We start from the raw sequence: 14,167 nt of genomic DNA on the forward strand, positions 1-14,167 counted from the left end.
AATAGAAAGAAATTAATTGGCCAACTGATATATATATATAAAAATTAGCCGGGCATGGTGGCGCATGCCTGTAGTCCCAGCTACTCGGGAGGCTGAGGCAGGAGGATCGCTTGAGCCCAGGAGTTTGAGGTTGCTGTGAGCTAGGCTGACGCCACGGCACTCACTCTAGCCTGGACAACAAAGTGAGACTCTGTCTCAAAAAAAAAAAAAAAAAAAAATCAGTACTCCCAGATAGTATTCACCTGACTGTATTTTTAACTTGGGCAAGGTAGGTTCAAACAATTTCTGAGGGTCCCTGAACACCACATGGAGATAGCTGAGCATTATTTGGAGAGCATCAAGGAGCCTCTGAAGGTTTCTAAGAAGTAGGGTGATGAAACCAGAGAGATACTTGGTTTTAGACTGATAAGGACTGGGAAAGGGAGGCAGGGCCATCAGAAGGCTACGTTGGTAACTTAATAAATACGGGAATGGCTGCTTGTGTGCATATATTCCTAGAGATTTCACTTTCAGTGCACATCTTCTTGGATTTTTTATATGTGTACTGCATTATTCAGACTCAAAGTATTTCTTCTTTCAGAAATATTAAGCAATTCTAGATGTAGGCTCAAAGTAACTTAATATTAATTAGCATAATTAATAAGTATTTTCTCCACTGTAATGAGTTTAAAAGATGATCCAGTGTAAAACTATCTACTACAGCATCTGCCAAGAAAATAAAATATCTAGTAAATTATATTTGAAAACAATGTTTGCAACAGTTGTCAATCCACTGAAATCTGTAAAATACCATTTAATTGTGATATCTAGTTTAAAAATAACTTAGAATAGACCAGCCCACAACACAGCAAGACCCCATCTCTAAAAATTATTAAAATTAAAATTAAATCAGCCAATACCCCCATAATATGCTGAAATTAAAAAATAAAAATAAATCAGCCAGGCGTGGTGGTAGCCCTAGCTCCTTGGGAGGCTGAGGCAGGAGGATCACCTGAGCCCAGGAGTCTGATGCTATCATGAGCTATGATCTGGCCACTGCACTCCAGCCTGGGCTCATCTCTTAAAATAATAAATTAAATAATTAATAAAGCAAACTTAGAATGTAAATACCATGTGCTTGATTAAACTGTATCAAACTATACTAGGGCAGGTTACCCCCCACCCAACACCCCTGTGAAGAAAAGTTACTCAAAATGGAAAAGGGTCTGTAGTTGCCACTGATGAGTCACTTGCATCTCCCTTCCTCTCGTGTGACTGGGAGTGGAGAAAAGGTCAAAGCCATGGTGATTTCTCCAAAATATTTTTAGGCCTCAGTGTGCCCTCATTTCCTGGTGAGTGACCAGCCAGCAAGGTCAACAGTTGCTCTTACCCAGCATCCTCCTGGAAGCCTTCCAGCTCATCCCGCTGCTCTGCCAGGGTGGCTTCCAAGTCCAGGTAGGTGCCATTGTGGGAGAGTTGCAGTGTGCAGTCATCAAGCTGCAAGAGAAAGAGCCCGTTATGCCCAGCCTGCTCCTCAGATGGGACTATGTATAGATGAATCATGTCATGTTGGCCTCGTGTGTTTCTTCAAATCAGGCAAAATTCCGCAATACGGATCATAACTAGAAGAGCTAGAATGTTAGTGCAAATAGACGGGGAGCAAACTGCATGTCAAGCAGATGGGTGGGGCATCTAATACAGGAGTGGCATTGATGGGACCATCTTGGCACTGGGCCAGTGCCTCTTTCCACTGTAAGGGGCCCAGGAGAAGCCACACATTTGGGGAGTGGAAACCAAGAGCACAATGCTGATGTGACCACAAAGAATCACAGGGCTTACGAGGCAAATTTGGTGGGGAAAACATGCAGTTTCCTTTGATTCAGTGAGAAGCCTATTTATTCAGATTCTGTGGTCATACCTGGTAATAACAAATAATAGCTGCTCAATAAACATTTTTACAGTTGAACTGAAATATTCTCCATCTGAATGGCAAAATGTCCAAATTACAACATACCAAATAGGAAATTAGGTCTCTTCATTCGTATTCTTGTTTTTTAAAAATTTTATTTAACACACACAAGTTGTTAAGTAAGTTCTGGGCACAGTTTTATACATCTGTACACAGTTCAGTCATTTGATTTCTCACACATACTCTGTAAGTTCTATTGTCATCCCCATTCTACAGATGAGAAATGTGAGGCACAAAGACTAAGTTACTTGCCCAATGCCACTATCTGGTAAATGGTGGAGCTGGGACTTAGATACCAGCAGTTTAATTCAAGGTCATGCTCTTGACTACTACACTCTGTATCTTTTCTATGGCCCAAGACCCAGACATGACTTGAAAATTTCATCATGCATGCAAAACACAGCTTGTGCCATCTTTGTGCCTGGTGTGGCCCAGGCAATGTTATGTTGTTTGCCAGCTGCACCCCCTTTTCTTCCTGGGCACACAGCCTCACCTTATTAGCTGGGCTCTGGCCACACACTTGAGCACTGACCAACAGAATGTAGGTGAAAGTGAAGAAAGCCCCCAACAGGCTTGGCCATAATCCCTCTGCACAACTGTCCACCTTTCTTTTCTTGCCTGTGGCCAGACACAAAGGAGTCAGAGCAGGCTCCAAAACCTAGAAAACAGCAGGGCCCTAGAAGCAAGGAGCTTGGGTTCCTGAATCACCGCATGGAAGAGAGCGCTTTGCTACCTAGACTCCATGGACCCATCCTGGACTAGGACAAGATAAAAAAAAAAAAAATGAACCTTTGCTGTGGTTAGTTATTAAGATTTTGAGGTTGATACAGCAACTAGCATGATGTTACATTTAGAATGATTACACTTAAAAACACAAGAAAGTAATTTTACCAAAGAAGACTGAGATTACTGTTACAAGGAAATCCAAATTTATAACATCATGCTTAATTTCTCAGGCTATAGAGTGACTCTTAGTGTTCTTGGTCACTTAAGGCGCTTATCCCAGAGTGACAGATTCAGGAAAAGTGGAGACAAATATGTGGTTACTTTAAAACACCTAGATGAATGCTTGATAATCCACTGTAAGTGAGATTTCAAACAAGGAATTAGTCTCTTTTGGTAGAAAAGTTTTGCCATTATCCTCAAGAGAAAGGCAGACTCTCATCTTGTTTAGAATTGGCATCTACACCAGGTCGTGATTTCTCATTAGAGACCCCACAGGTCCTTGTTTCTGGTTATCCTCAACATAATGAAAGGAATTTGTTCTTTATTATTTGTGAGAAATACCTAGTTAAATCATTTGAAGGGGTTAATCCTATTTGATTCACTTGTTTTATTTCTGTAATAGCAGACTGCTCCTCTTAACGAATGAAGGCATGCTGGCGAATTTCAGCATTCTTGACTGGCATTTTTTAGATGGATCATCTGATCTAAGAAGGCATTTAAATAAGGAAGCAGCAGACAGGAAGAGTTTCTTGCAGAAGGTGTCACCTGGGCCAAGGATCTCTTGTGGAATGAAATCAAGCTTTATCATTCCGAGGTGGAAAATTCCACTGGAAATGGGACCTGTTAACACCTACAGTGGACATGTGCACAGCTAGCACGTTCTTGCTTTTCATTACTACTGCTGCTCTTAGCTAATAAAGCTTACTTAGTGTGTTCTACTGAGAGTATCAATACTTTTGCTTATTTTTATACTCAGTAAACTGGAAGATGGCATCATGAAAGCCCTTTACGCAGTAACCATCTCCTTTGCCCTAACCCCTGGAAAGGTGTGGGCCCAGAGGAAGAAACTTTGGGGTAAAGAGTTTCTGCTGCCCCTCAAGGAGGTCTGAGTCATTCCAAGGCTGTGGTCCACACTCAGCACAGGGGGAGAGAAGCAGGAACGAGAGGAATCGCTGCTCTGGGGTGGACACAGGAAAATGTGCACATGTGTGCGGAGTGAATGCCACCACCGCAGCCTGTTTCAAGCTACCAACGGCCTGTTTCAAGTCACTGAGCGTGGAGTTGCAAAAAAGGTACACAGTAGCTCACCAGCATATGGTGTTTCTACCACACAGGCACAAACGAGATGTATGTAACATGGAGAGCAGAGGTAGCAGAATGGAGTAAAATAATTAGGAAGTGACATGTTTTGAATATGACTTTTGTTGTAAAAATAATTTACTCGATTGTAAGTTTCTAGAGTTTAATTTTTAATAATGACTATGTTTGACAACAAGCTCAGAAAATTCCTGAGAATCTAACCATCAGCCCCTAGCGGGTCAGCAGAAGTAGCACACACTGCTTCTGGCCTTCCCCAACATTTAGTTTGGTGTCTAAAGTAGAGACAGCAGGGAGGTGATGAAAGGCTGAGAGACCCTGGACCGGACTTCAATCCCCCCCCCCCCCATCCCCACCTAAGCCCTGTGCCCTTCTCCCGAGCTGCCCCAGTGGGGCTGTGCTGGTGGCCAGTGGGTATAGCTCCGTCCTGGCTATTGTGCCTGTCATTTCCATCCTGCACCTCCGGATTGTGGTCCCAGTTACCCAAGGCGACCACCCCACCTTCCTGGACGGTCACCCTGGACTGCCAGGCAACTGCCTCAATGGGCCCTGGGCCAGCCCAGAATCACAACAGCAAGCCCCACACTCTCCCCAGCTTTCTGCCAACAGAACCCCCAAACCTTGGCGCCACCGCCCATCCTTGCCATGTCTCTCCTCGCATTCTGGGCAGCATGAACTACTACCATGGCCATAGTGCAATTTTAACAAAATTACATGTCAGGCACAGGCAGGACACCAAGGAACACATAATCACTTCCTTCCCTCAAAGAGATCGTTTCCTTGAGTAAGGATGACACACAAATAGAACACAGAAGGGAATAAAACACCATTTAAATCATCTGTCAAAATGTGCACAAGTCTATCTGCAGTTCTATTCCTTCTGCAATAGTGAGCATCCGCCACCAAACTGCCCGTCTCCCTTCCAGGATAGAGACTGCTGTTATTCCCTAAGTCACATGTCACAACCCCAATTCTCTAATTAATGCGTGGGCAAGCCCCTGTGTTAGTCAGTTTCCCAGCGGAAAAAGAAAAGACGACTATGTGCCTCTCCACCCCTCGGGCAGTCCGCGCGGAGCCGCACAGCAGCGCTACAGGAGAAGGAAGGGCAGGCTCGGAGGTCGGCCACCCCAGGGAGATGGGACATGTGTGCACGAAGGGGATCCTAACAACACGGCAGGCTGTGAAGACACCAAATGAGCCACCCTGCCCGAGCCACTCTGCTGCACGGGCCCTGCCAGATCATTACACCCGAGACACATGAGATTAATATTTAAACCATCACATGAGCCAAGCAGTAAGGATAAAGTGCTTTTTGGTGGGACTGATACATTGAAACGGTAAAATCCCCTAAATACTTGAGGGGCGTCAGGTTTAGGCAGCATTGCTATAAATAAATGGATAGGTACACGAAGTGACTTCTTCCATCTTATCAGTGATAACGAAGAGTAGTCAACTTCCAAAAGAATGCAAAAACAATGCAAATAGGCAGTGAGTGGTGATCAATTCCAGTCTCGTTATTATAAAGGTTTAGACAGAAATATACAAACTTTCCCTACGGAGTGAAGGACTCAGACACCTCCCTGCCAGGCCAGTCCCTGACGGGGAACCTCAATTCCTACTTACGCAGAGGCAACCTGATCCCCTCCCTTGGCCCTCTCACGTCAAATGTCTTCCCCAGTGACTTAAGGGCCCTGGAATTTCCTGACTCCGACAATCTCCACGTCAACCCTGATCTCCAGGCAGCATGTCCCCTGCACTTCTTTCTTGGCTGTAGGCTTGGTGGCCAGGACACTGCCGGGCACTTCAGGACATAAGACAAAGCCAGGAGTCATGTGGGAAGATAACGTTACAGGGCTATTCCAGAAGTGTGGCGATTAGGGAAATTTAGGGGCAGCGACAGCAGCGTAGCAGGGAGACATCAGATCAGGTTGCTCAAGTCTGTGAACCTGTGGCCAGGATTCTGGTGGGGGGAGGGGGGGTGTTCAGGGGCGAGCCCCTCCCAGATCCACAATAAGGGTCCTTCCAAATACCCTGGATTTTGTGTCACTCCACTCGGGTCAAAACACGCCAATAAAACAGGCCCTCATTCTCTGAAGACATAGAAAGCGATCTCTGCTCCTCCTCGTAGAGAGGCTACACGAAGCCACTCTGGTGTGCTTTTGAGTGTTCCTACAGAGACGATGCATTCAAAAAGAAAGGGAGGGCTCGTCATCTTGAAAAAGTCCAGCCATCTGAAATATGGCAGATGTCCCAACTCGATATATGTATTTTTCCTTTCCTTACTCCAGGGAAGTGGCATGTTACTGGGTGGCTTAATGATTATCTAGGTTCTGGCCGCAGGTGATCCTCAGGCTGGGCAACAAAATTTCTGTGTAACCATGAAATAGGTTTGCACAGACCCATTCTATAAATACACACACTGGGGCTACCCTTTAAATTAATTTTGCTAATAGTTCAAAAGTTGGGAAATATATGCTGATTTTAAGAAGAAAAAAAAAAACCTAAAGAAATGCTCAAATAAATGTCATTTGCTTATGTCATTGAATGGGCTCCCCCAGCCCTGCGTCCACATCCTCACAGGGTGATTTTGCAGCTCCTTCCCTCGAGAGGCAGATTCTTCCTGTACCCCTGGAGTCTGGGCTAGCCAGTGTTTTGCTTTGGCCAAAGGAAGGGCAGTAAATATGACCTAACAGAGACCTGAAAGGCACCTGCTCACTCGGGCTGTCCTCTCTTGTTGCTTTGGAACTCTGCCCCCACCTGAAGACGCTGGGGGTGGCCCGCTGGAGGGTGAATGTCACGGGCCCCTGCCCAGAGTCTGCCAACTGTCACATGTCAAGTGAGGGCAACTTGGATCATAAAGTCTCCAGACAATGCACCAGCAGGTAACAGACACAGGAGAGAGCCCAGCAGAAATCAGCCAAACTGGCCCAAACCAGAACTGCCCAGTAGACCTACAGGCTCGTGAGCAACGTTAATGGTTCTGACTTGAAGTCTGTCTCCTCCTCCCCAAGAGCCTGCCACCCCACCCACGGGCAGACAGGGAATGCAACTTTCACACTTGAAAGCGCTCTGCGTGTGGACGGGGGATGGGTGAGAGGTTCATCCCCCTCCCCCCAAGTTGCCCACTGAATGCACCATGACACTGCCAGCTCAAGGCAGGGACGGCCATCACGTGCCCAGCCCTGAGACGCCACAGAGCACACACACACCTAGCCCTAACCCTCCCTGAACCCAAACCCCCACTGGAGGCAGAGGCCAGCAGCGGTTGCCGGGCAAAAGCAAGGAGGGGGAGCCCAAACAGAGCCGGGGGCAGTCAGCCGAGAACCCCTCCCAGGGAAGGACAGCAGCAGCTGGAGGCAGGACACGGGGTGAAGCTCCAAGCCCCCAGAGCATGTTCCATCGACCCCTCGACATCCACTTACGAGATGCAAAATGAAAGATAAAACTACGAAGAATTTCAAAGTAGCGACTACAAGCACAGGGACCTTCTGGTTGCACTGGTCACATGCCCATGAAGCCGGCCTCGCTCCTGGCTCAGAAATGAAGCGCTGCTGTGGGACCTGCCTCTCTCCAGGGCCAGGTTTACCGTGGGCCTCCCCAGGGCCCCAGTTTGGGCTCATCGCAGCTCTAGGAGCTGGACAAAAGCAGTCGCCTGTTTCACTTGGTCAGTTCCAAGACAGCTACGCCCATCTCCCCCCTCAATGATACTTCTGTTGCTAGGCAGCCATGAAGCCTGTGGCTTCCTTAGATTTTGTGGTTCCTTCTAAATGCAGCAGAGACAAGAAACTGGACTTAGATGACAAGCAAAAAATGTTAGGGAAGAGAGCTTTCCAACAAGCAGTGCCACGTGCGCCTTACACAGTTCTTAATAAAATCAACACAAAATCCTGGCTTTCATAGGCTATGGATCCTCCATACCTGTCACAATCACTGCAAAGGGACAGGTGGAGGGTGTACACTCTGCCACTTCCTAAGGTGGACAGTGAGGACGTGGTGTTATTTCATTATCCTTCAAACTATACATACATACCCTTCACACCTATTTCTTTGCATGTATAATGCATTTCACAACAAAAAATTATTAGTTTCGTATAAAGTTCGTAATCAAGTTTACATATTTTAAAAATACAAGTAACACTTGGTCAGTTTTCTTAAGAGAAAGCCCACATGAAACTGATTTACACGCTATCAGGAGAAAACAGGTCCTGTTGGCTAACCCTAGCAAATCATATCTAAACTTTTAAGTCCTGGGAGGGCCCAGTTAGCCTCTGGAACAAATACAGCACAGGTGCTTTACTAAATGTTTTAGGGTGAAGTACAAGAATATTTTTGAAGATCCCAGCATATATGGTTTATAAAATAACCTGAATGTATTCCTTTGAAAGGGTTGGATTTTACTTTCTCAGAAAACTTTAATAAATTATTTGTGGCCACCAACATAAGCAAGAGCAATAATGTCCTGAAACTGATTTAAGCAGGTTCCAAATCATGTCCCAGATCTCTGTTTAAGTCAATAAAAATGCTCAGCTCACCAACCAAAGGCAAAGGCCTCTGCTGAATTCTGCGAGAAAGACAAAGGCAACGTTCCACCCATTAAGAGCTTAGGTTTAGAGGAAGTTATAATCTGGTAAATAGGTAAATATTTGAATTATTTTAAATACCTTGTTATCATTAAATAAATAGCCAAAAATATATTAGACTTTTCTCTTGAAAAAGCTGGAATATATTTACTTAGGTTTACAGGTACCTTTTTCCATTTTCTCTTTACTTTATTCAAGTTCAAAAACAGTATCAGCTCTATGTTTCAGGATTCTTATTGTTCGTTATCATTCATTTATTCACTAATTCAGATTAACAGTCCTTTCCTGTGCTCCTTCTCTGCGCCAGGCACTACGCAGTGTCCTGGGGAAGCAGGCATGAGCCAGACAGACCAGGTCGCAGGGAGACTCGGGGCCCGTGGGCAGGACCGATCCCCCAGTAGCTGGTCAGAGTGCAGGGAAGTGAGGAGCAGCGTGCGTTAGTCACCTTTGTGGTCTCTGTTCTTGTTTCCATTGGGGGAGGGGTGTGGGTTGCAGGAACTGAGGCATGGTGGATGCAAAAGCCCTGCCACAAGGAGGAGTCTGAGCAGTGGAGGTACCAAGGTAGGCAGGCCAAGGGCTCTGGAGCGGGGAGGCTTCCTGGCCACAGTAGACTAGACTTGATCCTACAGAAATGAGAAGCTATGCGAAGGGATGGGTGTAAGCAAACGTGTGCGGAACCAGCTTTGCCATGTGGGGATGGAAGGCAGAAGACAAACGAAGAATCGAAGGCAATTTGAAGGTGGCTTGGACAACAGTGGAAAGCAGCGGAACTGGAGAGAAGGAAAGAAAGAGGAGTGATACAGGGAAGGGGCATGGGGAGGGAGGAAGGAAAAGTCACTAGACCGGGTAATTGACTGGACATGAGGTGTCCAACACAGGCAAAATCTGGAGGTTTTTTGTTTTTTTTTAACTTTATTTATTTATTTGAGACAGAGTCTCGCTTTGTTGCTCAGGCTAGATTGAGTGTCGTGGCGTCAGCCTAGCTCACAGCAACCTCAAACTCCTGGACTCAAGCAATCCTCCTGCCTCAGCCTCCCTAGTAGCTGGGACTACAGGCATGCGCCACCATGCTCAGCTGGTTTTTTCTATATATATTAGTTGGCCAATTAATTTCTTTCTGTTTATAGTAGAGACAGGGGTCTCGCTCTTGCTCAGGCTGGTTTCGAACTCCTGACCTCGAGCAATCCACCCACCTCGGCCTCCCAGAGAAAATCTTGAGTTCTTTGCTTGAGCAAAACCGTAAGTGGTGGGATGAAACTGCTATTGGCTCTGCGTGACTTCGCAGCCTCCTCTTAGTCACTTTCTGCTTGCCTTTGTAGTCTCTGCACCTGCCACTCATGAACTGGTAAGTGCATCAAGGTAAAAAGCAACTTAGAGTATCAGTTTGCTTTTTCTCTGGAGTTTTGACCTGTTAAGTCTCAGCCACTTCTACAGTTCTCTGGAGCCTTCAGACAAATACTTTCGGTTCTCTGGAGACCTTCTCTGTTGTTCTGAGTAGGACGATTGGTCTGTTACAAGCTAGTTCATTACAGCCAGAAGCAGAGGTCCTAACAGCTAACTTTTAATAGCTAAAAAAATTTACTATTCACTTACAAAAATTAACGTGAATTACTTAATGCTCACATAAGTTTAGGAGGAAGGTATCATTATTATCATTATTATTTCATCTTTACTTGATATAAAATTGGGAAGCTGAAGCTCACAGGCAACTATAATTTGACCAAACAACTTGCCCAAGATTGCCACAATTAGTAGCATCTAAACCCAAACAGCTGGCTCCTGAGCCCACGGTCTTAGCTACTTCGCAACAGAATACAGAATGGGGAAGAAAGAAAGGCAAAGGAGTAAGCCCTTGGCAATTGCAACGTTAAAAGATTGGGTCAAAGTAAATGAGACTAAGAAGGAGCAGCCAGGGGGACCAGAGAAAAACCAAGAGAGGCTGTCACACAAGCCAAGGGAAGAGTACTTCCAGTAGAGCACGGTGCACTGGCCAGCGATGAGTCGTCATTGGAGACACAGACTATGACAACTGTCACTTGAAGATGACCAGGCCCAACATTGTCAGCTGCTCATCCTTTCCAATAATAAAAACCTTTGCCAATATGTGCACACTCTAATCCTCCCTTCCCGTTCTTATTGCAAACATTCTCTGTCCCCAGTATATTCTGTTTATTTATTACCCTGCCTAACAAGGCGGGGCCATGCAAACCACTCCGAGATGGCCAAACTACATAACCAAACTGATGCAGTGAAAGTTGAACATTTAATTACTGGAGAAACGATGTAAATAAGATAGCTCTCACTCATTCTCTTTGAATCTTCAAAACTCTTGCATAAAAATTATAAGGAACTTTTAATAGATTATTGCATTATTCTTTAAAGAATCCCTGTTATTCACATTAATTCAAAGAAAAATACTAGAATGTATAATATAAAGAAACTTGCAAACATATGGAAGACTTTAGATATTTTCAGAACAAAGACTTGTTAAAAGGGAGAGAAAGAGAAAACCAAGGGACAGGGACACGCTATTTCATTGATGTGAGCCACCAATAAGACAGATCCACCAAGAACAGGATTCATGCACAGATTCACTCAGGTCAGCTACAAAATGTGTAGCGCAAATTAAAAATGTGGAGCCCCATGTCCAAAATGCAGGAAAAAAATCTTTCTCCTTTCAGCGGAAGTCTCTCCTTTGATCGGCCATGGTGTTTTCTTAATCTGCTATTTACCACTGCACTTCCTTGGGCACAGGGATACTCACAAGGCACCTGTAGAGCCTCACAGTTGCCCATAGCCCCAGCCCTGCCACTTAGCACCTGGGGCACATGCCCAACCCTAACCCTCTCTGCACCTGCATCCAGGACCCTGCAGGGTGAAGGCCCTGGGCGGGGTGGGGAGTGGAGAGCAGACCACCCATCATGGGGAGGTGGACAGACACCCAGCAGCCTTTACTTAAAAGACACAAATTCAAAACTAAAATTAAGAATTTCAAGACTGACTACAGAACATTAAACCCCAAGTGCAGGGGCCCTTTCTGAGCGTGGGGCCCTGTGGGACCGCACTCGCTGCACGCCCATGAAGTAGGTGCTGGGGCGGGCCACCACTTAACACTTCCCGCTGGGTTCTGGGCTGTGAGCCAGAGTCGGTCGGTTGAGTGCCGGCTCCTCTGATCCGCTTGCATTCCTGCGTGGCGGGGCCTATAGAACATGACTTGGAATCACAAGACCCCACTGCCCAGTGCCTCTACCATCCTCCATGCGAGGTTTTCAAACTTCAGTGTGCACAATAACCTCCTGGGGAGCATTTAAAATCCTGCGGGTCTGGGCAGGAGGGGCCCAGGACACTGCATGTGTCCCCCTATCCGCAGATGATCTGATTCAGGGACCTGGGACCCCACCCTAAGAAAGAAAAGGTGCCAGAGATACCACTTCAGCTCCCCTGCCTGGGGGAGCGCAGAAGGCTCAGGATGGGCTGAAAACCAAGAGCAGAAACTCGGGAGTCCTAATTTTGGGGAACTTCTCCCTGTTCAGCCCTCCCCCAGCCCTCCGTCCCACCCCAGCCCATTTCTCCCCACCGTGTTCTTCACTTTGAGCGAATATGTCCCAGGGTCCAAGCGCAAGTCCACTGAGATCCTGGGAAAACACAAACAGGCCAAGAATCCATCTCCACCTGGTCTCTGTGACACGAAGGCCCAGGAGCAGAAGCCACACCTCAGCGGAAGTCCAGCTGGCCGTGACTGTGGACTTCTAGGAAGAGCTTTCAAGAGTACTAGAGGGTGAGCTGCCTGCTGGCCAGGAAAATCCTAACACACGAGTCATTGCAGAGCACCCCCAGAATACGGCCCGTGGGGAGGAAAAGCCAGCCAGCCTCGGGCAGGCCCATTATCACAGCTATGAAACCCCAGAGCCTGGAGGACATCAGGGTGCACCCAGCAGCTCACTGCCACACTTGGTTTGGCCTGCGTGACATTTTAAAATATTTTTGGTTAGTTGCCCATAGTTAAAAAGATTGTACGTAAAAATCCAGTTTTCCGGTTTCTCTTAAAGAATGGAAACATCCAGAAACTCTGGGCCATCCCTTCCAGGCTGAGCAGCACCACCCTTCATTCTAAGCACATACTACCAGCCACCCAGACCCACCTGCCCACCTGGCTCGTTTCTACTATGCATTGGACACTGGCTCAGGTGACTCAGTGGTCCTTTTTCCCAGGACTACATGATTGAGTGTGCAGTTTCTCCATGCAGTGTTACTGTACCTAGCACTCCACCTACACCTTCTCAATCACCAGAGCATTTCAGAATCAGCAGTGTGAAATCAGCAGTGTAATTTACTCGCCTCCATTCCCTTAGTAACTCATTAACTCCGTGTCCAGACAGCCCTGGTTTAGTGATCAGTGGAAATCTCTTAACAAAACACCTCTGCTCTTTAGGAGCTCACAAACTGGGTTTGTGCTGCCCTTAAGAGTTTCACAGTCCCAGGTCCCTAAGTCAGCACCCGCTGCCTCCTCCGTGTTCCCTCCTTTCCAGCTCCACAGCACACTGAGAGCCCCAAGATGAGAAGCCTGACACCCTGGTTCTGGGAGCCCTGTTCGGTGGGGACGCCTCCCCCACCTGGCATCGCAAAGTACAGGGTGGCGAGAGCTGCAATTAAAGGCTGGTCCCTGTACTCTCGGCCACAACTTTTTAAATCCAATTTTAAAATCCACAGGCATCCATGTATTTCTGAATTGCAACTTGTACATTTTTAATTGAAAGAGAAAAAGGAAAGAAAGAAAACATGGCTCTTGCTCATGAGCAGAAGACCACACATCTTTGGGACCTGTCTCCCCCAGAGCTTCAGGGTCCCGTATAACGGCCCTTCCAAAGGGACATGTTCAGGGGACAGCAGAAGTGAAATACTTGCATTTGTAATGCCATATGTCCTAGTAAATATTCCCTGAAAAAACCCCAAACATATTGTCATCTTTAATTCATGTTTGAAAAATGTTTGGAGACAAAAAGTCCACACCCCTTCTAGGATTATTCACATTATCCACCAGCCCCGAGCGGGGCTGTCACTGTAACCATGTCCAGGGTGCCTTGGGGTCATTTTTACTGTGCAGGAGGACCATTTCTGTAACAAAAAATAAAAATTTTCAGTACATTGCTCTGGGAATGCCCTGAATGAGCTCATTTGAGAGTCTGGAGAACCTTACCTTTGATACAAAAGTAACTTTCAGTCTAAGACTGCTTCACAGCTAAAAAGCATACTGCAATGATGGATTTTAAAAGAGTCAAAATCAAAATTTTCTTCCAGTCCCACAAACAGTTCAAGTGGCTTCAGTCACAGGCAGTGGCACACTGTGACAGGAGTCAGCTCAGGTCCCTTTCTGGTTTAGCACCCAAGGTGAACGGACTTGGGATTTTTCTGGAAAACGAGTTATACCTGCCATCCTCATGGAGGTGTACATATGAACACAGCTGCCTGCTTATTTTTATCATTTGCCTAAACATGGAGTTTCTTGTGGCTGCCTCAAGGTTTAGTTTTAGGCAGACAGTAATCATTCCCAGATGTTGAAGAGACATGCTCTGGCCCAGCAGACGCTGCAGCTCCA

The 14,167-nt window shown here is 46.4% G+C and overlaps 1 protein-coding gene across 6 annotated transcripts in view; it reads right to left on the reverse strand.

Annotated features, from left to right (window-relative positions):
- The window catches only part of FHOD3 (formin homology 2 domain containing 3), a 428,752-nt gene that overhangs the window by 377,897 nt on the left and 36,688 nt on the right, over window positions 1-14,167 (reverse strand). For all 6 annotated transcript variants that reach the window (XM_075993495.1, XM_075993494.1, XM_075993491.1 and 3 more), the window contains exon 2: window positions 1,370-1,476. In XM_075993495.1, the coding sequence (XP_075849610.1) occupies window positions 1,370-1,476 (107 nt within the window). The remainder of the gene's footprint in view (window positions 1-1,369; window positions 1,477-14,167) is intronic.

Source organism: Microcebus murinus, chromosome 17 (assembly GCF_040939455.1).
Source record: "Microcebus murinus isolate Inina chromosome 17, M.murinus_Inina_mat1.0, whole genome shotgun sequence".
Taxonomy (NCBI): Eukaryota; Metazoa; Chordata; class Mammalia; order Primates; family Cheirogaleidae; genus Microcebus; species Microcebus murinus.